Source organism: Saccopteryx bilineata, chromosome 3 (genome assembly GCF_036850765.1).
Source record: "Saccopteryx bilineata isolate mSacBil1 chromosome 3, mSacBil1_pri_phased_curated, whole genome shotgun sequence".
Taxonomy (NCBI): domain Eukaryota; kingdom Metazoa; phylum Chordata; class Mammalia; order Chiroptera; family Emballonuridae; genus Saccopteryx; species Saccopteryx bilineata.
This window is the reverse complement of record NC_089492.1, coordinates 75,967,274-75,989,639: the sequence shown is the minus strand read 5'-3', so window position 1 is coordinate 75,989,639 and position 22,366 is coordinate 75,967,274. Positions and strand designations below refer to the sequence as shown.

At 42.0% G+C, this 22,366-nt stretch overlaps 1 protein-coding gene across 1 annotated transcript in view; it reads left to right on the top strand.

Moving 5' to 3' along the window:
- MRPS28 (mitochondrial ribosomal protein S28) overlaps positions 1-20,352 on the top strand; it is an 89,657-nt gene extending 69,305 nt beyond the window's left edge. Inside the window, exon 3 of the mRNA XM_066266376.1 lies at positions 19,938-20,352. Within this exon, the coding sequence (XP_066122473.1) occupies positions 19,938-20,106 (169 nt within the window). The 3' untranslated portion in view covers positions 20,107-20,352. The remainder of the gene's footprint in view (positions 1-19,937) is intronic.
- Positions 20,353-22,366: the final 2,014 nt, after the last annotated feature.

The window sequence follows — 22,366 nt, the reverse complement described above, 5'->3', positions numbered from 1 at the left end:
AAATTTTCTACAGGGAACATGTAGTTTACAAGATTTTTTTATTTTTATATTACCATTTTTTAGTATTTTATTTGGTTTTATCCCTCTATAAATTAAATGAGGTTTTAGAATATTCTTAGAATTGGATAGCTTGTTTTTGTAAGTATACTATTAGAGTTCTTCATCTTTAAAGTTAGTGTTCTTCCAATGATCAAGTGTAAGCTCGTATGAAATCAGAAAATATACTTCACTGTGTTCTCAGGATTTGAACTTAATAGTAGATGGCAGATGTAGTTGTTTGAATGTTACGTGAAACAGACATACGAACAAATAAATAAAAGAGAAGAGGAAGAGAAATGAAAGGCCGTTTCCTTAGCAAGCAGTCATCCAGTTTGTTGTCTAGAAAATAAGAAAGAAGAACACAGAAAGGACAGGAAAGAAAGGAAGAAGAGAGGCAGTTCTGTGTCCTGTCGCGCACACAGATGTTCCCCTTTGGCAGCCTGTGGTCTCAGGCAAGACTGGGGCTCTGCAGACACAGGCTGTGAGGAGTCTTTGTTGGGCACAGAATGTAGCTTGTGGTAGAATTGCAGCAATGATGTATTGTCGGAGGCCTGTGATTTTCAATGGAGACAGAACATTCAAGTCACTTTGTGGGCAGGGCATTGTTTCAGCCCAGCCTGGCCAGAAGCACTACTCTTGCAAACTCTGTTTGAAAGGTAGGCTGGCAGAGTCTGTGGTTATGGAGCCTGTCTCCACACTTGGGCATCGGAGTGGCTCTGCAAGCACTCATTATTAAGAACCAATTCAGCCTGACTGGGCGGTGGTGCAGTGGATAGAGCATTGGACTAGGACTCGGAAGACCCAGGTTTGAAACCCTTAGGTTGCCAGCTTGAGCGCAGGCTCATCTGGTTTGAGCAAAGCTCACCAGCTTAGCCCCAAGGTTGCTGACATGTGCAGGGGATCACTCGGTCTGCTCTAGTCCCCCAGGTCAAGGCATATATGAGAAAGCAATCAATGAACAACCGAGGTGCTACAACAAGGAGTTGATGCTTCTCATCTCTCTCCCTTCCTGTCTGTTGGTCCCTATCTGTCCCTCTCTCTGTCTCTGTCACACACACACACACACACACACACACACACACACACACACACACAGAACCAATTCATTTAATGTCAGCCAACAAAAGAGTTTGTGACTGTAAAGTTAGAACTGTAACCACTTTTCCTCAAATGGAATTATTTCTCTTTTTGGGGAATCACTGAATTAGTCTAATTCAGAATTGTTAAAGAAAATATCTTTTTAATTGAGTTTAAATGAGTTGTTTATTCTTAACCCACTTGTTCATTTAGGGTAAGGTTTTGTTGCAAAATAGAAGGTGCAGATTAAACATGTTTTACATTTTATCAGTCTCCTTGTGTGTACCTGGAATGGGTTTTGTTTAAATGTAAATACTGTATTGTTTAATGGTTAAGCCCTATACTTAAATTGAATGGCTGGGGAGCAAAAGTGAGTGCCCTGTAACTGGCTGGCCAGTGCTACTGCTGACCTGAAGTAGAACAGTTAGCTATGCTGTACTAGATGTCAACAGAGAAGTTAACTTGATTTTAAAAGTTAAAATTTACATTTTAAGAATGGATAATTGGCTTGACCAGGCAGTGGCACAGTGGATTGAGCGTGGGTCTGAGACGCAGAGGACCCAGGTTTGAAACTCTGAGGTCGTCGGCTTAAGCACAGGCTCATTCAGCTTGAGTGTGGGCTCACCAGCTTGAGCGCAGGGTCACTGGCTTGAGCAAGGGGGTCATTCACACTGCTGTAGCACCCCAGTCAAGGCACGTATGGGAAAGGAATCACTGAGCAACTAAGGTGCCACAACGAAGAATTGATGCTTCTCATCTCTCTCCCTTCCTGTCTGACTGTCGCTATCTGTCCCTCTCTCTGACTCTCTGTGTCTGTCAAAAAAAAAATCGGTTATTTAATTTTTTAGTTGTCCCTCCCTACCCCCCTTTTATGTTAAATTTAATATACAATAATTTTTTTCACATCCATCATCTTATGTTTTATTTTTTTGTGAGAACATGTAAGTTCTACTCTAAGAAAATTTCAGTTATATACTATGGTGTTATCCCCTGTAGTCACTATGTTTTACATCAGACCTTAGTCTTCTTAGAGCTGGAAGTTTGCATCCATTTACTAGTCTCTCCCTTTTCCCACCTTGCCCCTAGAAACTACTTTTCTACCCTGTTTCTAGGAGTTTGACTTTTTTTTTTTAAGATTTCACATGTAAGTGATACCATGATGCAGTCTTTGTCTATGTCTGACTTATTTCACCCAGCAGAATGCCCTGAAAGTTCATCCATGCTGTCCCAAGTGGCAGGATTTTCTTCTTTCTCATGGTTGAAGAACATTTCACTGTATGTGCACACCACATCTTTATCCACTCATCTGTCGATGGACACTTAGATTGTTTCAATATCTTGGCTGTTGTGAATAATGCTGCAATGAAAATGAGAGTGTAGATATTTCTTCAATATTCCATGTTCTTTTTTTTTTCTTTGATCTATACCCAGAAGTGATAGCTTTATTTTTTTGAGAAACCTCAGTACAGTATTCCATAGGTTGTACCAATGAGCAATCTCATCAGCAGTGCACGAGGCTTCTTTTTTCTCTACGTCCTTGCCAGCATTTGGGTGCCTCTGAAACCTCTCTGATTATTCAACCCACCTGCTTTGTTCTCCGTGGTTCCTGGTAGTGAGGGTCGAGAATGAATTTTAATGGCCTTTCAATTGCTTTCATGGAATCTGAGCAAGGAGGGAGAGGAGACTATAGGAAGTAGCAAAGCCTGGACCTGTAAGGTCACCCATAGTTAGATGGGTTATGGAATGGGATTGAACTAGTGTATTCAGGGAGGGTTAGGGCTTATAAGAACCATTGTAAGACCTGAGAAATTAACCAGTAATATTCTCTAATAAGGAGGAGTCCAAACCTGGTTATAAAGCTCCTAATTCTCTGATTTAAGCTCTCTCCTGCATTCTTTAGTCTGGACATCAAACCAAAGCAACATTTATTTTCTGAGCTCCTCCTCCTCCATTGAAGGACGCATCAGATCTGATCCTTACTTTGAAGAAACCTACATTCTAGTTAGAAAACAAGGCAGACTCTCATTAAAAGTTGTTGGTAATGAGAGACTTAAATAGTATTCCAATACAGTAGTGGAAGCCACATCTCAGAGCACTGCCTCATTAATGGCCGGGTGAACTGTGCAAACCAGTTGCTCTTAAAACTCAGTAAAACGATACAGACTTTCAGGCTGGGGTAGTCAGAGGAAGACCTTTTTCCACAGGGTTGAGCTTTGAGGGGTGGGGCTGGATTTTCTTATCCGCCTCACTGCTGAATTCCCACTCCTTCTATAAAATTAACTTAAGTGTCTCCTTTTCTCCCTCTGGGTCCTCTGACCTGTCTTTCCCAATAGAACTCTTTGCATTTGCCTCTAACTCTAGTATCAGCACTCCACATTTCACTAGAGCTGTTTATTTCCCCACTGAACTTGCACTCTTTCAGACCCACTTATCTTCATGTACTGTGTATCTGCTTGGCAACTTGATGGTAACAAGCATTTTTCAAATCAATTGAACATTTGCATGTACTCACACAAATAGGAATTTTTATAACAATAAGTTGTATGGACAAAATTGTGCACCACTAAACTTTGTATGTTGAATGAAGCCCTAACCCCAGTATGACTGTATTGGAGATAAGGACTAGGAGGTGCTAATAAAGGTTACATGAGGTCATAGGGGAGTGGCCCTATACTCATGGGGCTGCTATCCTAATGAATGGTTGCAGACAGATGGAGCTCTCTGGCTGTGCGCATGCTAAGGAAGGAGGGTAAGGACAGGGTGGGAGTCTGCAGGCTGGATCAGGTAGAACCTTGAGTGGGGACTTCTAGCCTACAGGACTGTGAGAGAATAAATACCTGCAGTTTAAGACACGGCCTGTAGCAGCCTAAGCAGACTAATGCACACGGCTATAAATAAGCAGATGTAGGAGTAGACATTGCTTTAGGAAATTAACAAGTCCCACCTCCCCAGAGCCCACCACATCTTTGACACTACTTCACCGGCTGTCTGCCTTCATAAATATCCAACTCTATTGCCAAGGTACCATGCCCGCCCAGACACCTTCATGGCCAGGCCTGCACCATTGCGATAGGAAGGAGGGGCGCACACCTGCATGGACTGTTTGTTATACTAGCAGGAGCGCAAGCGGTGTATTGAGGGGTCAGCTCGCTCACCAGGACACCTGAGTGAGTCAGAGGCCAGATGGGAGTGCTGGCCACAGCCTACTGACTTACCGCCTGCCAGTTCTCACTGTCCGCTTCCTGTTAGCGCCCTGTCCTCTGCCCAGCACCGTCTCCTGGCCCCCACAGTGTGCTTTCCACAGGGCAGGCTGGTCTTAGAAACAGATTGGATCACTGTCTTCCTTCTGGCTTTCCCTGAGCACCGATGGTAACCGAGCCTGCCCTGCTGTTGGGGGGAGCGCTCTGTGGCCTGCCTCCTGCCCCCAGCACGTTCTGACTCCCCTGACCCCTGCAGCCTGTGCTTTCCAGATGCACTGGCCTTCCTTGCTGGTTCATGCCCGCTTTCTCCGGCCTTTGAGCCCACTGTGCCTTTGAGCAAACTGCTCTGCACCCATCTTTTCCCAGCTGGCTCCTTTCTGCCGTTAGGGGCCCCACTGAAATGTCCCTTCTAGTGGCACCCTCTCTGTCCCGTCACCTGTTTTAATTTTCTGCTCCTCGGACTTGACTCGTTTGGTTGTCTTGTTCTCCCTCCCACGCTGTAAGCACCGAGTCCTGAGCCCCGTCTTTCTCATGCACCAGTGGCTCCTGCCCCTGGAGTAGAGCCTGCCACCGATGGGCTTTTCGTGTTTGTTGCATGAATGACAGAACCAGTGAGCACATTGACAGGTCGGGGGCCAGGCCCAGGGCATCATGCATGCCAGCCCTTCTCCCTCAGGGCTCATGTTTTGTTCCCATATCCGTGGTCACCAGGGTCCTGCCCTCCACAGAGAGGCCTCCAGGGCCTAGAACCACACTTCCTCAGAAGTCCAGTTGCTGTTGCTTATGCAACAGGTCAGCTAATTGACATTCATCAAAAGTTAAACCCAATTTCTTTGAACGTGACATTGCCAACTGCTGTCCATCCCCAACAGGAGTCAGCCCTCCTGCCATGACAGTGTGCCAGCCCCAGTATGCCTAACAGCCAGACCTGTGATACCTGTGACAGAAAGTGGCTATTCCATGCCTGAACTGACTAGACTTTAATTGAGTGTGCACCAGGTCTTCTGTATACATTCTCTCCTACAGTTTTCCCACAGTCAGAGCAGGTAGATGCTTATGGTGATTTCATTTTACAGAAGAGATCACCTGGTCCAGGGTGACACAGTGCTCATGGAGCTGTTCACATAAAATGAGTAGATTAGGGAACAGAATTGTTCTTAGCACTGTCAGTTGATTTGTTATCCAAGGTGTTCATTCTCTGACAGTCCACTGTGGCTCCCTGGCTATCAGTACAGCATGATGTGTACTCCCTAACAGATCCTGCTATTGGGTCACTTCTTCTTGGCAAGTTAAAAAGCTCCAGGACCTTGTGGTTCTCCCCACCCTCTGTTCTGTAGGCACTGATTTAGGGAGTCCATAGACACGTGCGGGGAACACTGGATGCAGACGGCTTCCTACAGCAGTCGGAGGGCCGTGAACACTCATCAAAGCAGAGTTTCTCCTTAGGGACCCCTCCTCCCTTCTAAGTAGTAAAGGAGGAATTTTTTTTTTTTTTTTTGTATTTTTCTGAAGCTGGAAACGGGGAGAGGCAGTCAGATAGACTCCCGCATGCGCCCGACCGGGATCCACCCGGCACGCCCACCAGGGGCGATGCTCTGCCCACCAGGGGGCGATGCTCTGCCCCTCCGGGGCGTCGCTCTGCCGCGACCAGAGCCATTCTAGTGCCTGGAGCAGAGGCCAAGGAGCCATCCCCAGCGCCCGGGCCATCTTTGCTCCAATGGAGCCTTGGCTGCGGGAGGGGAAGAGAGAGACAGAGAGGAAGGGGGGGTGGTGGAGAAGCAAATGGGCGCTTCTCCTATGTGCCCTGGCCGGGAATCGAACCTGGGTCCCCTGCACGCCAGGCCGACGCTCTACCGCTGAGCCAATTGGCCAGGGCCAAGGAGGAATTTTTAATTCACTCTTCTGTCCTGTTTTGTGTTACTATAAGAGCATAAGAATTTATTTAAAGATACTTGTATTAGTCATATGCTAACCTACCACTGTTCTTTTAGAATTTTAGTATTTTTTGAATGTTTATTTTGTGTAGCCAGAGTCATCTATTAAATAAAAACAAAAGCAAGCAAAAAAGCTTTTACTTACTACTTTAAATCATAAATACAGGTTGCAAAAGTAAGTTTAGAGTTTGTTGGAAAACCATACCATAATTAAATGATAATACAAGAGTAAACTGTTTTGTGTACTTACAACTGTAAACCTACTTTTGCCTACCCTGTAGATGCTTTGATTTTGATTCAAAGACCCTGCCTGGTATGTAGTATCCTTTCCCTTCCCTTCCCTTCCCTTCCCTTCCCTTCCCCTTCCCCTTCCCCTTCCCCTTCCCCTTCCCTTTCCCCTTCCCCTTCCCCTTCCCCTTCCCCTTCCCCTTCCCCTTCCCCTTCCCCTTCCCCTTCCCCTTCCCCTTCCCCTTCTCCTTCCCCTTCTTTTCTTTTTCTTTTTTGGAAGAATTTTATTCTAAAGATTTGACTCTTTACAATACTGTATTGGCATTTAGAGCAGTCATCTTAGAGATGCCCATCTGCTCAGAAACCATTCCTTTTCTCAGATTAAAAGCAAAAGAAATGGTCAACCTGCCAGGCATAAGCCCCAGGTCGCTGCAGTCACACTCCTATTTCGGTAGGAGTAACCCAGAGAACAGGGAATACTCGCGCCTTCTGCATCGCACATGTCAACACCTAGGCTACCGCTTGGGGTTTAAAGTGCGTGAGTGCAGCTTCAAGATGGGAAGCCAAGTTCAGGAGCATTGTGATGACTGGTGGTGGGATGCCAATTGTCCAGTGCAGACCCCCAGCTTACAAACTAGCTGCAGAAGTTTTGGTAGCATTTGAGAATGTATATTTACTCTAATTTTCTCAGACAATCTGCCAAACACCTACTGAGTATAGTGTAGAAACTACACTATATGGGAACTACAAGGTGCAAGTTCCCAAGTCCACATGAACACACAGATTTGTTAGAGAGTAACGTAAGTAATAGAAAAAGATAGCTCTACAGTGTGTCCGTAAAGTCATGGCGCACTTTTGACCGGTCACAGGAAAGCAACAAAAGATGATAGAAATGTGAAATTTGCACCAAATAAAACTCTCCCAGTTTCATACCTATTCAGTGCAGTTTGATGTGGGCTCACGCACAGATTTTTTAGGGCTCCTTAGGTAGCTATCCCGTATAGCCTCTACAGACTCCTCACTGACTGATGGCCTACCAGAACAGGGTTTCTCCACCCAAACTGCCGGTTTCCTTCAACTGCTTATCCCACTGAGTAATGTTATTCCTAAGTGGTGGCGCTTTGTTATAAACACGCCACTATTCACGTTGCACTTTGGTCCCGGATTCGAATTAGCGAGCCACAGAACACACTGAACTTTCCTCTGTACCGTCCACATCTTGACTGGCATGGCCATGGGCTGCTCCTCTGTATACACAGTGTTACGTCATCATCTGCGCATGCGCACATGCTGCCACATCATCCTGCAAAAACTGGGAGGATTTTCCTTTTATTTGGTGCAGATTTCACATTTCTATCGACCTTTGTTGCTTTCCTGTGACTGGTCAAAAGTGCACCATGACTTTACGGACACACTGTATTTGACCTTTCTAAGTCTCTTCTTATTTGCATACTAAAGGGGATGATTTGGAAGGGGTTTGATAACTTTTCCTGGTCAGTTTAAACGCACATTCTATCCGAAACAAAATTTAGCTGGCCATCTAGCCAGCAGCCCTGTTAGGAGTCATCTTTAGCTTCAGGTCTGAGCAGATGGATAAGTTGGTCACGTATAAACAGATGTTAACCTGGAATAAGGTAGGTGCCCATGGCCATGGTAGGTTATTGAGTACCATGCTTCCTGGTCTTCAAGAGTGAAGCAGTGAAAGGTGCCCTGATTTAAAATGTTACCATGCACCTGGCTGCCTTCTGACTGTTTGGCTGCTCTTCTTAAATTTGCTTTCCATCTTTCGTGAACTCTGGTTGAAGACTTGATTGGTCATCTGAGTCAGAGAACCATGCAATTATTTTGCAGAAATGGAAGGAGTTGGGTGTGATCTAATTCCACCCTTAGTAAATTGGAACTCCATCATTGCCACAGTGGTCATCCATCTAGAAAAGTCCCTGTAATTTCCTCCGTTAATACACAAGCAAGCAATTCCCTTTCCAACAAGCCTGTTTGGTGTTCTTCCTCAGATTAAACAGAAGTCTGCTAAGTCAGCCATCTTGTAACTTCTAGCCATCTTTCTTATTTCTGCTTTTATGGAGGCATATAAAACAGACACACACCATACATATTGAAGCTTTTTAAAAAAATATTAAAGCCTTTCACATTCTTCAGAAAATTACAGTGTCCTCCTCTTCCTTTCCTTTCTCCCCCTGCTGAATGCCCCCCTTTCCTTAAGTTTTTCATTTGACAAATGTAAGATTCTTTCACTGTCTTCTGGACAGGCCCTGGTCATCAGTGACCCTCTGGTTGTGTTGCCCAGAGTAGATCACAGTACTCTGGATGTGGTCAGAGAAGTGAAGGGAGAGTGGGATTATTATTATGCCGAGTACTGTGTAGAATATGCACGTGTACTCTTGCACTAACTCAGCCTAAACCTGAATTAACTTTTTTGGGAGTAAAACCACATGTTGACCATTACTGAGCTTGCAGTTATCTAAAATCACCGTATCACATGAAGTGCCTTTAAATTACTTACCTTCTGTGCTTGTGTAGTCGGTGTCCTTTTTCTTTTTAATTTCACAGAACTCCTTAGGCTTTGGTGCCGTCAGTTTTCAGAAAAGAGTATGAACTGGGGTGTTTAATAAATGTACCCAGTTTGGGTGCGAAGGGCAGATATTAGCGAGGACCTGTGAGTGTCTGTCAGGTCAAAGCTCTATTTCAAGCCTAAGGTCTTTCTAAAACCAACCTGGCTTCAGCCTTGTCAGCACATTATAGGTGTCTTTGTGCTCTCCCCTTCCCACCCCTACCCTTATTCCACACTCCTCTCCCCTCCTCTCCCCTCCTCTCCCCTCCTCTCCCCTCCTCTCCCCTCCTCTCCTCTCCTCTCCCCTTCTCTCTCCTACTCTCCCCTCCTCTCTCCTCCTTTCCCCTCCTCTCCCCACCCCTTGGTGACTGGCTCTTGTGCTACAGAGGAAGACATTCAAAACCCTCTGGATGGCAGCCTGGGTCTGACTCTTTTATGAAAGATTTTCTGTGCTGACCCTTGCAGACCACACAGGCTATTACAGTGACAGTCTCTGAAGCATTTTGGCTTTTTAGAAGGCACCTAGGAAAGTCTCCTCTCTTGTTGAAAAGGCACGGAAGTCAGGACAGATCTGCTGAAGGGCTTCTGCCTCCCACCAAGGACATTGTTGGAGGATGGCTTCTCTCTTCACGTTGTCACCATGGGGCGGGGGCACAAGAGAGTTTCTCTACTTCTTGTTGGTATCTACTTACCTCATATAGATGTAAGTTTGTTGAAAATTTCAGGCCCTGGCCAGTTGGCTCAGTAGTAGAGCATCAGCCCAGTGTGTGGATCTCCTGATTTCAATTCTTGGTCAGAGCACACAAGAGAAGCAACCATCTGCTTCTCCACCCCACCCCCTCCCCCCTCTCTCTATCTCCATCTTTTTTTTTCTCTCTCTCTTTCACCCATCCCATAGTCATGGCTTGATTGTCTTGAGTGATTTGGCCCGGGTGCTGAGGATGGCTTTCTGGCTTCCACCTCAGGCTCTAAAAATGGCTCAGTTGCTGAGCAACAAAGCAACACTCCAGATTGGCAGAGCATTGCCCCATAGGAGGATTGCCAGGTGGATCCTGGTCTGGGTACATGCAGGAGTCTGTCTCTGCCTCCCCTGCTCTCACTTAATTAAAAAAACAAAAAAAATCCACAATACTTATTTGGTAAATAACTAAGAGACAGACAAGATTAAAAGGAAAACTCAGTCACAGTCAAACCTATATCTTTCTCTAACTTGGAAAACTCAGTCACAGTCAAACCTATATCTTTCTCTAACTCTTCATCTATTTATTTGAGAGAGAGAGAGAGAAACATTGATTTGTTGTTTCATTTATTTATGTACTTATTGGTTGATTCTTGCATGTGCCCTGACCGGGGATCAAAGCCACAACCTTGTCATTTTGGGACAATACTCTAACCAACCGAGCTACCCAGCTAGGACAAGCAATGAACTTTTTTTTGTAAAACAAAGACAGTGTTATTGTTAGCTGATAGAATTGTCCTTTCCCGAATTTCTTAACACATCTTATTTTGTAACTCTAGAAAAAATTATAGCTGTCATCAATGTCATATAATATAGTACCTAGATGCATGTTCCACATTGTTACAGTGAACTTACTTATTGGACATTTTAAAATGTTTCTTTTTCACATTTCATAAAATAAATCAATGCTTAAACAAGACAGAACTCTGTTTGTTGTGGCACAAAATACCAGTTAGCAGGGTGAGGTTAAAAGGAATGAAAGAAAATCATACATTTAATTAGAATTGCAGAAAAAGATTAAGATCCTTATTTAGGATGATTGCAATTAAGGAATTACAGTTTGATGTTCTGAATAGTGTCCTGTGCTTGGTACCTAAGGATGTCGGTTTCCAATTGCCAGACAATACGCATTGTTTTTTCCTAACTACTTGATAGTCACACCCTATATAGTGTTTTTAAAGGGATAATATAGTTTTTTCAAAGGGTTTTTAGTAATAATTCAGGTAGCAAAAGTTATGATTATAGTAATTTTTGTATCCTATTTACATCTTCTAATGACTGGGATAATAAAGATTTGTGCTGTATTTTAAATTATAATGAGTGGAAATATTGAAGAGCTCTGGAACTTTATGAAGACTCTCTCCCTTTATTTTGTTAGCCATGGCAGCTGTGCTTGATGGCAGAGGACAGAGGAGAGTGGGGAGAGGGTCTTGGTGGGCATCTTAGAGACTGAACAGAAGCAACGGGCTGGCTGGGTCAAGGAAACATGGTGAATGATACTCTGAAAAAGTGAGACGAGTTCAACACAACAAGCCGTCTGATATAAAGGTTAATTGTTAATTGAATATTTAAGCTAGAACAATATTTGATGTGGACAGTTAAAAAGTCTTAAATGTTGACATTATATATATATATTTAATCAATTTTGACATAATATCAGTCTACACTGTATCATCACAAAAGACCTTATTAGGTCTGTTAAAACACTGCTTTTTAATGATGAAGAGTGCCTACACAGTTCATTTAGAGAAGAACAAAACACACAAGATTCACACGTATTTTCTTTCTCTCTCTCTCTCACACACACACACATACACGCACACGTATAGACATGGTCAAGTTCTGGCTTCACGTATAGGTCAACATACAGGGAACATTTGTGCAAATTAGAAAAAAAAGCAAATTGATGTCAATTTAACCATTAGAAATATTTTAATTTTTTTGTTGTTCAAAAAAGAAATCAGTTTACTTCTTAAGTCTTAAAACTTTAAGTAGGGGTTATAAGAAAATCAGAAAACATTCTAAACTATTCTAACCTACTTGGATAAAAACATAGATGGTTAACGATTTCAAAAGAAATATTTTATAGCCTTTGAGACTTATGATTCCAGTAAGACAGCTAAATTGACTAGCAAAGTCAGAATTGTTCACAGTATTCTCTTTGGATACTGAGGTTCCAGTCAAGCCTTGTAATTGTCAGCTTTGTATTATTTAATATATTTGTATCAAAGACCTAGTCAGAGAGAGCCTCTCTGTTTTCAATCTATGAGAACCATCACAGCATGCCCTGACAGATGTTAGAGAATGCCTGTGGAAAGAATGTCAAAAACCTCTCCAAAGGAAAGTCTTTAAACCATATTCTCCATACAGAAATGCAAAACCAGATTTAATTGCCCTTTTCCTAAGCAGCTCAGACACACAAGCTCATTTACTGCAGCACATGGTCTGAAAAGTGCACAGTGGAGGCGAGCAGTCACGGCGACGGCGGGCTTGACTCGCTCAGGCTGCAGTTCACAGAGATCAGCCACCGGTGAGCACTTGAGGTTGAAAGAAACCCATGGAGTAGTAAAAACCAGTCTTCATTCTTCACGTGCTCATGGGAGACATCCTACTTGCCTTTCATGACAGCAATCGTCAGTGGTTTTAACGTGAAATATAAGATTTCTGAAAAATAAATATTTGAGGTTTTTTTCCTAACAAAACAAAAGATGTAAAAAAAGTAGGTAACATTGCATGAAGCCATGGAGATTTTTTCTGAAAATTTTTAATTTATTGTTACCACTGAAAGTAATTATTTTTCTAACTGGGAACAATTAAAAATTACAATTAAGCCATGTCAGCAACATGGCTTACATTTATTTCAAAGGGAAGACATTATAAGACTATATGAAGTGGTAAATTCTTACCACCCGTAAAGGGATTAAGTTTACAGTTCTTGCAAGAAGTCACAGGTAATTGAGAACTTAAGAAAAGGAAGAGGAAAGAGTCTGAATGCTCTTACCCCACTTTGTGGCATTAAGCAAGTGACTTTACTTCCCAGTATCCTAACTTCATGTCTGTAGCATGGGGTAAGCTGTCTTTATGGAGAATTTAATTTAACCTCTGAATATCTAATAAGACAGTTCCGTTGCTGTATGTCTAGTACAATGTCACACGTGGATTTGAGGAAAATACAAAAAGTAACAGAAAGGAATGTTTTTGGGTTATTAACAGCAAACATGGATCCGGTTGTTATTATTGTTGGTTCTAATTAGTAGTTATTTACTATAACATTATTTCAAAGTGCAGTTTTTCCTGTAAAAGTAGTCTTTCTGCCAAAATGCATGTAGATATGTTGTAGGACAAGTATGTTTACTGTTTAAGTTTTCAATTTGAAATTGTGTGGAGCTGCACCATCACATGACTCTTTAACTGAAAGTTAATTAAAATTAAATATAATTTGAAATTTTAATTCCTCAGTCACACTAACCCTGTTTCAGCTGCTCGGTTTCTATTATCACTGAAAGTTCTTTTGAGTAGTAGTGCTTTGGTATTATTGATATTTGAATTAAGTTTCAATGCATTTTATTGCAAGGTAAGAACATTAATCATACTGTAAGGATAATACATTTAATACATATAACAACACAAAAATGAATTGGTGGTGTTGCTTCTACTGATGTGATTTTCTGAAACAGTGAATAGTACTTGCTAAGATTCTAAACAAAGTTCGTCTTCCATCAGTTTACACCATAATCACATTCTTGGAAATTTAGTGTGTACTTAAACTGTTATTAAAACAAACAACTTTTTATCTGTGGCAGACATAGTCTCAGGCTTGGCTGTCTAGCTCAGAAGCAGGGCAACTTTGTTCTGAGTTCTGAGCATTGCAAAACATCTTTATCTCCTCGCTACCCCAAATATCAACCCAATATTGTGACAACCAAAAAGTACTGCTAAACATTTCCAACACGGTGTGGTGTAAATATTCATGATTGTGGACCCATCCCAGCTTTTAAGATAATGATCTTCGGTGAGTTCCTTTGTTGGATACATTTCCTTGATTTGTCTTTTTATTCCATATAGTTTAAAATTTTTTATTTATTGATTTTAGAGAGGAAGAGAGAGAGAGAGATTTGTTCTTCTACTTATTCAGGCATCCATTGGTTGATTTCTTCTACATGTCCTGACCAGGGATCAAACCAACAACCTTGTTGTATCAGAACAATGCTCTAACCAACTGAGCTACCTGGCCAGAGCTGTTCCATATTTTTAAATTAAAAAGATAATGCTGCTATGGACCCAGTTCTTCTTTTAACACCTGTCCTTATTCATTCCTGTTAAACTTAATGACTTTGACCGGGAGTAATGAAAGAAAAATGTCTTTTTTATGTTAGTTATGGACTTGTTTTCATTAGAAAACAAGGCTGAGAGCATTTAGATCTTGCTGCCCAGCGTATGTTACCAGTTTGGCTTAAATAAACTCATAAAAGTAAAAAGAAAGAAAGAAAGAAAATAAGGCTGTGCCACTCACTAGCTGTGTGACTTTGAGCATTGGCCCACTGCACTTGTTCACTGAAGTCCTGGGTTTCCTTTTAAGAAGCACACTGGACATAAAACAACACATAATTATCACAAGGCCATGAATTTGTGTAGATGAAGTGAACACCCTTTTCATTTATCTGAAGAAGCTAAACAGACTTAAAAGCTAGAGTGGAACTTTTTAGTCTTAGGAGTTCATAGATGACCTTAAGGTAATTCTTTGAAATCGTAGCAAAATTATGTTTGTGAGTATTTGTCCATTTTCTTTAGAAGAATCCATTGATATAATCAAAGGAATGATGGAAAAACTAGTTGAATATAAGGATGATCGACCCCATATAGAAAGAAGATGTAGAAGAGATGGATTCAGGAATATACAATAAAGAAATGGGGGCTGATTAGGTTAAAAGTTAGCTATTATAGTGGTCAATTTAAAAAGAAGCTATAAAAGTGCTTCTTGGAAGAACAAATAATGAACCTATAGAAATTATTATCTTCCTCTTCCAAGAAATGGTATGTGTTAAAAATAAAGTAGATTCATAAAAGGCTTACCTCTGTCAAGAATGAAAGAAGTGAGAGTGATAGGAGTTAGGTGAGCTTGGCAGCTGCCGGCCCCTCAGTCTCCCTCGAGCCACTGTGGAAAGAGCAGGAGATAAATCACCGTGACCCTTTTGTGACTGACAGCCGTGCTGCTTTTTTGCAGTTAATGCTGGGAAATGTGAACCATTAACTGTGCAGTTCTCTGAATTTTACTTGCTTTTGCTCAGTGTTATTTTGCTCACATCCTCAAAGGAAATTCAACATTCATTTCAAAAGAAGTTGTTTTCATTTTTGTAGAACATTTAAGTTATATTTTAACAGAGGAGTGCTTATACCATTAAAATTAGTAGGATTTGAATCAAAGCAAGTGTTGGAAGGAAACCCACCTTGAAATTTCTCTCCTACAGGAATTCTTTGTGATTTGATTATAACGTGGAATTATAGCTGGGAGTGCTCCCCATCAGCCCTAGAGTGTCAGCTGTCACTGGGTTTGTTTTAATGATGGTGACGACAATGATGATTGTGGTGGTGGTAGAGGTGGTGAGTTTGATGATAGCTAACACTTATTGAGCATGTGTAAGGGTGTGGCATGGATTAACTCATTTCATGCTCACAAGAACCTGGGAGACAGGCATCAGTAGTATCCCCATGTTTCAAACCAGGAAGTGGACACAGAGAATAAAGTAACTGGCTCAGAGTTGCATAGTGATAAGTGGCAGAGCTAGGACATATCTAGTCCTCTAGCTCCAGAGCCCTGCTTTTAGTCATTCTATCGCCTCTTCTGGTCATTTGTACGTTGGCCAGAACCTTTGAGTCATGTGGTCCAGTAAAGACTGCATAAACAGCCCTGGCTAGTTGGCTCAGTGGTAGAGCATTGGCCTGGTGTGTGGATGTCCCGGGTTTGATTCCCAGCCAGGGCACACAGGAGAAGCACACATCTGCTTCTCCACTGCTTTCCCTCTTGCTTCTTTCTCTCTCTTTTCCCCTGCAGAAGCCATAGCTCGATTGGAGCGAGTTGGCCCCAGGCAATGAGGATGGCTCTGTGACCTCTGCCTCAGGTGCTAAGAAGAGCTTGGTTGCTGAGCAATGGAGCAGTGCCCCAGATGGGCAGAGTATCACTGCCTAGTGGGGTTGCTGGGTGGATCCAGTTTGGGGTGCATGCAGAGTCTGTCTCTCTGCCTCTCCTCCTCTCACTGAATTAAAATAAAGACTGCACAAACAACCTGGGAAAAGAGTTAACTACATACTCATTTTATGTCTCGTTCTGTGGAATTAGGGAGCCCAAACAGGAAGACCAAGTGGTTCAGGTGATGATCAGCAACCACGATACTGAATTCAGGCTTACCTCAAATTACAGAGTTCTAAGAAATATGCATTGCTTCTTTCTTCCCTTCAAGAAAGTGTTTCACAATAAGAACAAGGATAAACTCCTCAGTTGCATGGCTGCTGTTCCTGTGGGGAGAAACGTGCTGACCTCCCATGTGCTGGGCTTCCCAGAACAGACGGTCTGCCTGCATGGGGGCAGCCCTGCACCAGGCTGTCCGTGGCCTGCACTTATAGGTGCTTTTCTCCATTATATATGCTCACTGCCTGACTTTTTTTTTTTTGTCTGTATAAATTATTCACCCTAAAGGACTCGGTCATCACTTATGGAAAACATCTGTTACTCTTGAAAGTGGTTAATTGGCCCCAAAGTTCTGTCAGAGGTCCTTGTCTCGGGCTCTTTGTGTAGGCTGTCCCACCCTCCTGCACAGGACAGTAAGCGGTAAAGATCATTCTAGCGGGTGTTCTCGGTGGGGGTCAGAAGAGACGGATCCGCACCACTGGGGCAGTTTGTTAAAAAGGCAGGCTCTTGAGTCCTGCCCGACTTGCCAGCTCCCTCCCAGGGGCTGGTGCAGTGGGAAGTGGAAACACTGTTCAGAAAGCGACTTGACATGCAGCATGTAGGCTAACTCCTGCGCCTCCCCAGCATTCAGGCTGATGACGCAGACAGGACTGACCTGGAAAGAATGATAAAGCAAAGTAGAAATTAAGTCCCGTAGCAGTGGAAACTCTTTATTCACGGCTTTCCTTCCACTGTTTTAGTTACATGCTCAACCTGGGTCCAGAAATATTTATATTAAATGGAAAACTCCAGAAATAAACAGTTCATAAGTTGTAAACTACACGCCACTCTTGAGTAGTACAGTGAAAGCCCCGGCTGTCCCCCTCCATCCGTCCCACCTGGCACACGGGTGTCCCTTTGTCCAGCGTCTCCACACTGAGTGTTCCCTGTCACCTAAGTGGACAGTGATTATTGACTGCCCAGGTCCCACAGGGCTTGTGTTCAGGTAACCCTTGTTTTACTTGACAATGGCCCCCATACTATTCACATAACCTTTATTACAGTGTATTGTTATAATTGTTTTATTTTACTCTTTGTTATTATTGCTAGTCTCTCACTGTGCCTAATTCATAACTTCAGCAGTATTGTAGGTATGGATGTGTAGGGAAAGACATAGTATGTACCAGGTCTGGTACTGTTCGTGGTTTCAGGGATCCATGGGGATCTTGGGGGCGTGTCCCCTGAGGGTAAGCGGGACTAGTGTCCTTCCGGCAGCAGAAATCCCAGAGTTTTCTAGACACTTCCTGTCTTGTTCCATGTGCATCTGGGTGGTTCTCCGCTCAGCACACATAAGGCCTGCGCTTGGCTTCTCATCTTCACCGGCTCACCCCCCTAGCCACAGAATTGCCGTAGCTTTGAGAGATGAAGGCAGAGCAATCATGTTATTAATGGCTGCATCTAAAATGGGGACAGTTTTGCCACACTGGGCCCCTATGGTGTTTATCTTTTTATTTTTGAATTGGAGATTTCTAGCATTTATGTGACACAGAACCGTCTACACTGGGGGCTTCCTCATCAGTGTGACTGTGCTCAGAACGTTTGTCCCAGGTGTTTGTGACATGTTCAATTCCTTTTATAAAAAGTCACTGTCCCGTCATAATGGTTGGTTTATAGTCCCCCTATGAATAACCATTGTGTGCCAGGCTTGTGCCAGGCTATTTCAGAGGGTGAGTGTGCTCACCAGTCTGCTTGGCTGCTGACACCAGGGAAAGAGAGATTCCAGATCATCAGTGAGCTGGTGGCTCTTATCAGCAAGCGTCTTGTTAACTTATTGGCAGACATCTGAGTATCTGCTGCTTTGGCACAGAACAGACACAGATAAAAACAGTGCCACATCGTGGGGAGTGGACAGCCCAGTGAGAGAGCAGAGATCCGCACAGGTCACCAGCACCAGGAAATGAAGGGCCGGGCGTCTCACTGACTGTGCTGTGTGTTCTCAGTGTGTTGTCTCACTTAACCTTCCAGCCAGCCTGCAGAGTGGCTGGAACCTCCATAATGCAGATGGGGAAGTTGTGGGTAAGAGAAAGCAAGTGACCCGAGGTCCCCAACCAGGAAGTAGCAGGGCTTGGATTTGCATCCAAGTCCAGGGCTGTAAACCTGTCTTCCCTGGGCTTTCCAGGGCCGGCCTCTTCACTCTGTCTGACAAGGGCATGTCGCAGCTCTCAAGAGGTGCATTTGTGCATCTACCTGGATATTTAGGAACCAATAAGATTTAGATAGATGGAAATTTCCAGCAGTGCCAGCAGCAGAAGCCAAGGAGCAGAGGAAGACAAATGTGTGGATGTGGCCATTACCACGTAAGCGTTCCACATGTGGACCCCATCATGAGAGGTGGCTAGAAAGGTGGGCCCTGGTGAGGTCTTGTCATACCTCACGTTTATCCACGGACGGTGAGACCTGAAGGGCTAAGCTGCAGAAATACCTGTGTCCAAAGATGAATACAACTTGATAACTTATTGGATATTGCAGGGGAGGAGGGAAAGAGGGGTCAACAGGCATGAAAGCTGATTAAACGAGTCACTGTGTGTCGTGCTGTGCAGACAGATGAACAATCTGTGAGAACACAGGCAAGGTGGAATGTAGTACTCAGCTTTACCTTCCCTGTGAACTTGCCTTGTCTGCCCCGGATAACTTATATGGAATATGTTCTATGATTTCAGTTTTCTAACAACATAAAGCTAGGCCTTCATATTCTAGGATATCTCTTTAATATTTTAAAACAAAGACAGAAGATGTGGTCTCTGCTATCAAATACACAAATATGCATGTATGTAAATATCCTATAGAAAGACTAGAACTTTATTATTTTCCAAATTTTCCAAAAGGACATTTACTTCTATAGTCAGAAAGAAAAATAATTTAAAAGCCAAATAGCCTAAGTGTTTATTTCATGGACCATTTATAAATTCCTGCAGAATACCTAACCAGACACTGTGTGGAGACTGTTCATTATATTGTCTACCGAAATTGTTTTTCAGTGACTTTTGGGGAGAACTTTGTTTCTCCATTTTCTGCTTATATAGAATTATTTTAATTTTAAAATTAACTTAGAGTGTTTGAAGTGTATATTTTGACTTTTAAAGATTTGGGGTTTTTAATCAGTAGCAATATTTTTACTTTCCTGTATCTTTCTGTTATACGGTGATGTTTAAACTCTTAAAATAACTGATCAAGAAAGAAAGGTAAATGAGTATCAGTTTTTATTTGGTTTATAAAATACTTGAATATTTTATTGACCAAATTAGCCATTATGCATGTTATGGCTGGCATTACTCTTTAATTACAATGCAATCAGTCCCCATTACTAAATACTGTGCACTTAGATTTTGTTTTTATAACATTTACTTTAAAAGAAGATTTTAATTTTAGAAGAAAAAAAATGTATCTGAAATCTTTTTTGAGCCTTTGATATTACCAACTTTAAAAATGAATGATGATGTATCAAAATATGTGTCGGTTTCAAGAACTGTTTAAATTTCAGTTTGGAATACATTTTTATTTTGGTTACAAAAAATTTTAAAGGCAATTTTAAGATGAAGATTCTGATATAACTAAATTACTTTTATGTCAAAAACTATATCTCAGATACTAGTGTTAATTTCTTTATCTTGAGCCAGCACAACTAGAATTAGAATTTGGATTGTACTTTAAACTAGTTGTTCTCATTATGATTTGTAGAATTAATGGAATTTTTTTTTCTACTTAGGAAATACCAGGTAGGAACCAGAGTCCGGCTGCGGCTGTTGGATCTTGAACTTACGTCTCGGTTCTTGGGAGCCACAACAGACACAACTATACTAGAAGCTGATGCAGTTCTCTTAGGACTTCAGGAGAGTAAAGACTCCAGAAAAAAAGAAGACCTTCGTGAGAAATGATTGAACTTCACTTAGTGCATTCAGTCCTGCTTTGTACAAACCAGATAGTCATCAAGAATGCAATCAGAAAATTGTGAATAAATATTTGAAGGAAGACATAATGAAAGCTATAATGATAGCTCTTAACTTTTTAGAATTCCTTTAGCTGTATCTCTCTTTCCCTTTATATACTCATTTTTCCCTTTGTTTGGAATGGTGTAAACTGTACTGAGAAATTCTGTTATTAAATACACGTTTTGAATGCTTTCTGTGTGCACATCACTATTCTAAACACCAAAGAAACAGCAGTAAACAAATTAGACAAAATTGGTTTGTGGGGGTGGGGGTTACCTTTGGCTAGGGGGAATAGACAATAAGTAAGTGAAATGTATGATGTAGTATATTAGATGGTGACATGTGCTAAAGACAAAAGTAAAGAAGGGATGGCTGAGAATCTGCAGAGACGTTTTTCAAAAGGCATAGGGATGGCCTGGAGGTCTGTGGAAGGGTGCTTAACGTCCTGTAAATGCAAATCAAAACCACAGTGAGACATCACCTCACACCTGTCAGAACGGCTGTTATCAAAAAGACAAGAACTAACACGTGTTTGTGAGGATGCGGAGAAAAGGGAACCCTTGTGCACTGTTAGTGGGAATGTCAGTTGGTACAGCCACTGTTGGAAAACAGTATGGAGGTCATCAAAAAATTAAAAATAGAGCTACAAGCATTCCACATATGGGTATTTATCCATGTAAAATGAAGACACTAATTCAAAAAGATATATGCACCCTATATTCGTTACAGCATCATTTACATAGCAAAGATAGGGAAACAACCTAAGCTGACCTATGAGTAAAGAAAATGTGCTAAATGCATACATGGAAATACTACTCAACCGTAAAGAAAAGAAGAAAATCTTGCCATTTGTGACAACATGGATGGACCTTGAGGGCATTATGCTAAGTGGAGTAAGTCAGAAAGATATGTACTATATCAGGGGTCTCAAACTCAACTCAGCATGTGGGCTGCAGAGCAAGATCACAGCCTTTCGGTGGGCCGCACTAGGTCTACAAAAGGCAACTGTTACGCAACACTTTTCTCACTGCAGTTGAAAACAAAAAAAAATCAGTACAACAAGCACAATCGTACATGCAGTTTACTCAGTGTCACAAAACGACCAGGAACTGTAGTTCGCATCACAACTGCTGTTAACTAAGCTAATATCTAGTTAGGATGCTAGAGAAATGAAAAATACAAGTAGGCCCCTAGGCTTACTTAATTTTATCCAAAATATTTTGAACTTTGTGGATTAGTCTGCGGGCCGCACAAAATTGTTCGGCGGGCCACATGCGGCCTGCGGGCCGTGAGTTTGAGACCCCTGTACTATATGATCTCAGTTGTATGTGGAATCTAACAAAAAGAAAAAAAGCTTATGAATATAGATTGATGAGAGGGGTAAGGAGGATGAAATGGGTGAATGGATTAAAAGTATAAATTTCCAGCTACAAAGTAAGTCATGGGATGTAATGTGCATCATGGTGACTATATTTAATAACAACTTGTATATTTACAAGTTGCTAAGAGAGTAGATCTTATTACAAGAAAAATCTGTGACTATGTATGGTGACTGATGTTAACTAGATTTATTGTGATCATTTTGCAAAATATAGAATCATATTCTATTTCTGGAACTAATACGTTATATGCCAATGTCGATGATAGGCAGTCCCTGGGTTACAAGATAAGTTCTGTAGGTTTGTTCTTAAGTTGAATTTATATTTAAGTTGGAACAGATACATTTACGTATTCAATGCAACTTAGATTTATTTTTATTTTTCTGTGCATATAAATACTTAAACATATACAACCTTGAACAATCTTGGATGATGCAGAAGATGATGGACTTGGAGAGGCTGGTTCTGGTGTTAGAGAGTCGGGGTTTGAGTCTGCTGCTGGATCAGTTTCTTGAAGTAGGCATCAAGGGAGGTGTGTACAGAGCTTTTCTTCATGAAGAGCCCTGTAGCATCTCAGGCCTTCGGTAACTGTACAATAAACTTTGGCGAACCTCTCTGTTTCAGGATCTTGCTCCTCTAACTTTGCCATTCCTGCTTCAGTGAGATGAAAAGCATCAGCTAACTCTTGTTAAAAACTTTTTTGGTTCTGGAGTCTCTAGGTCCCTGTTTTCTTCCCTAAATGCTTTCATCTGCTGCTCGATTCCATAAGGTCTTCATTGGTTAGTTGTTTGCCATGGAAGTTGAGTAACTCTGTGATATCATTTTCA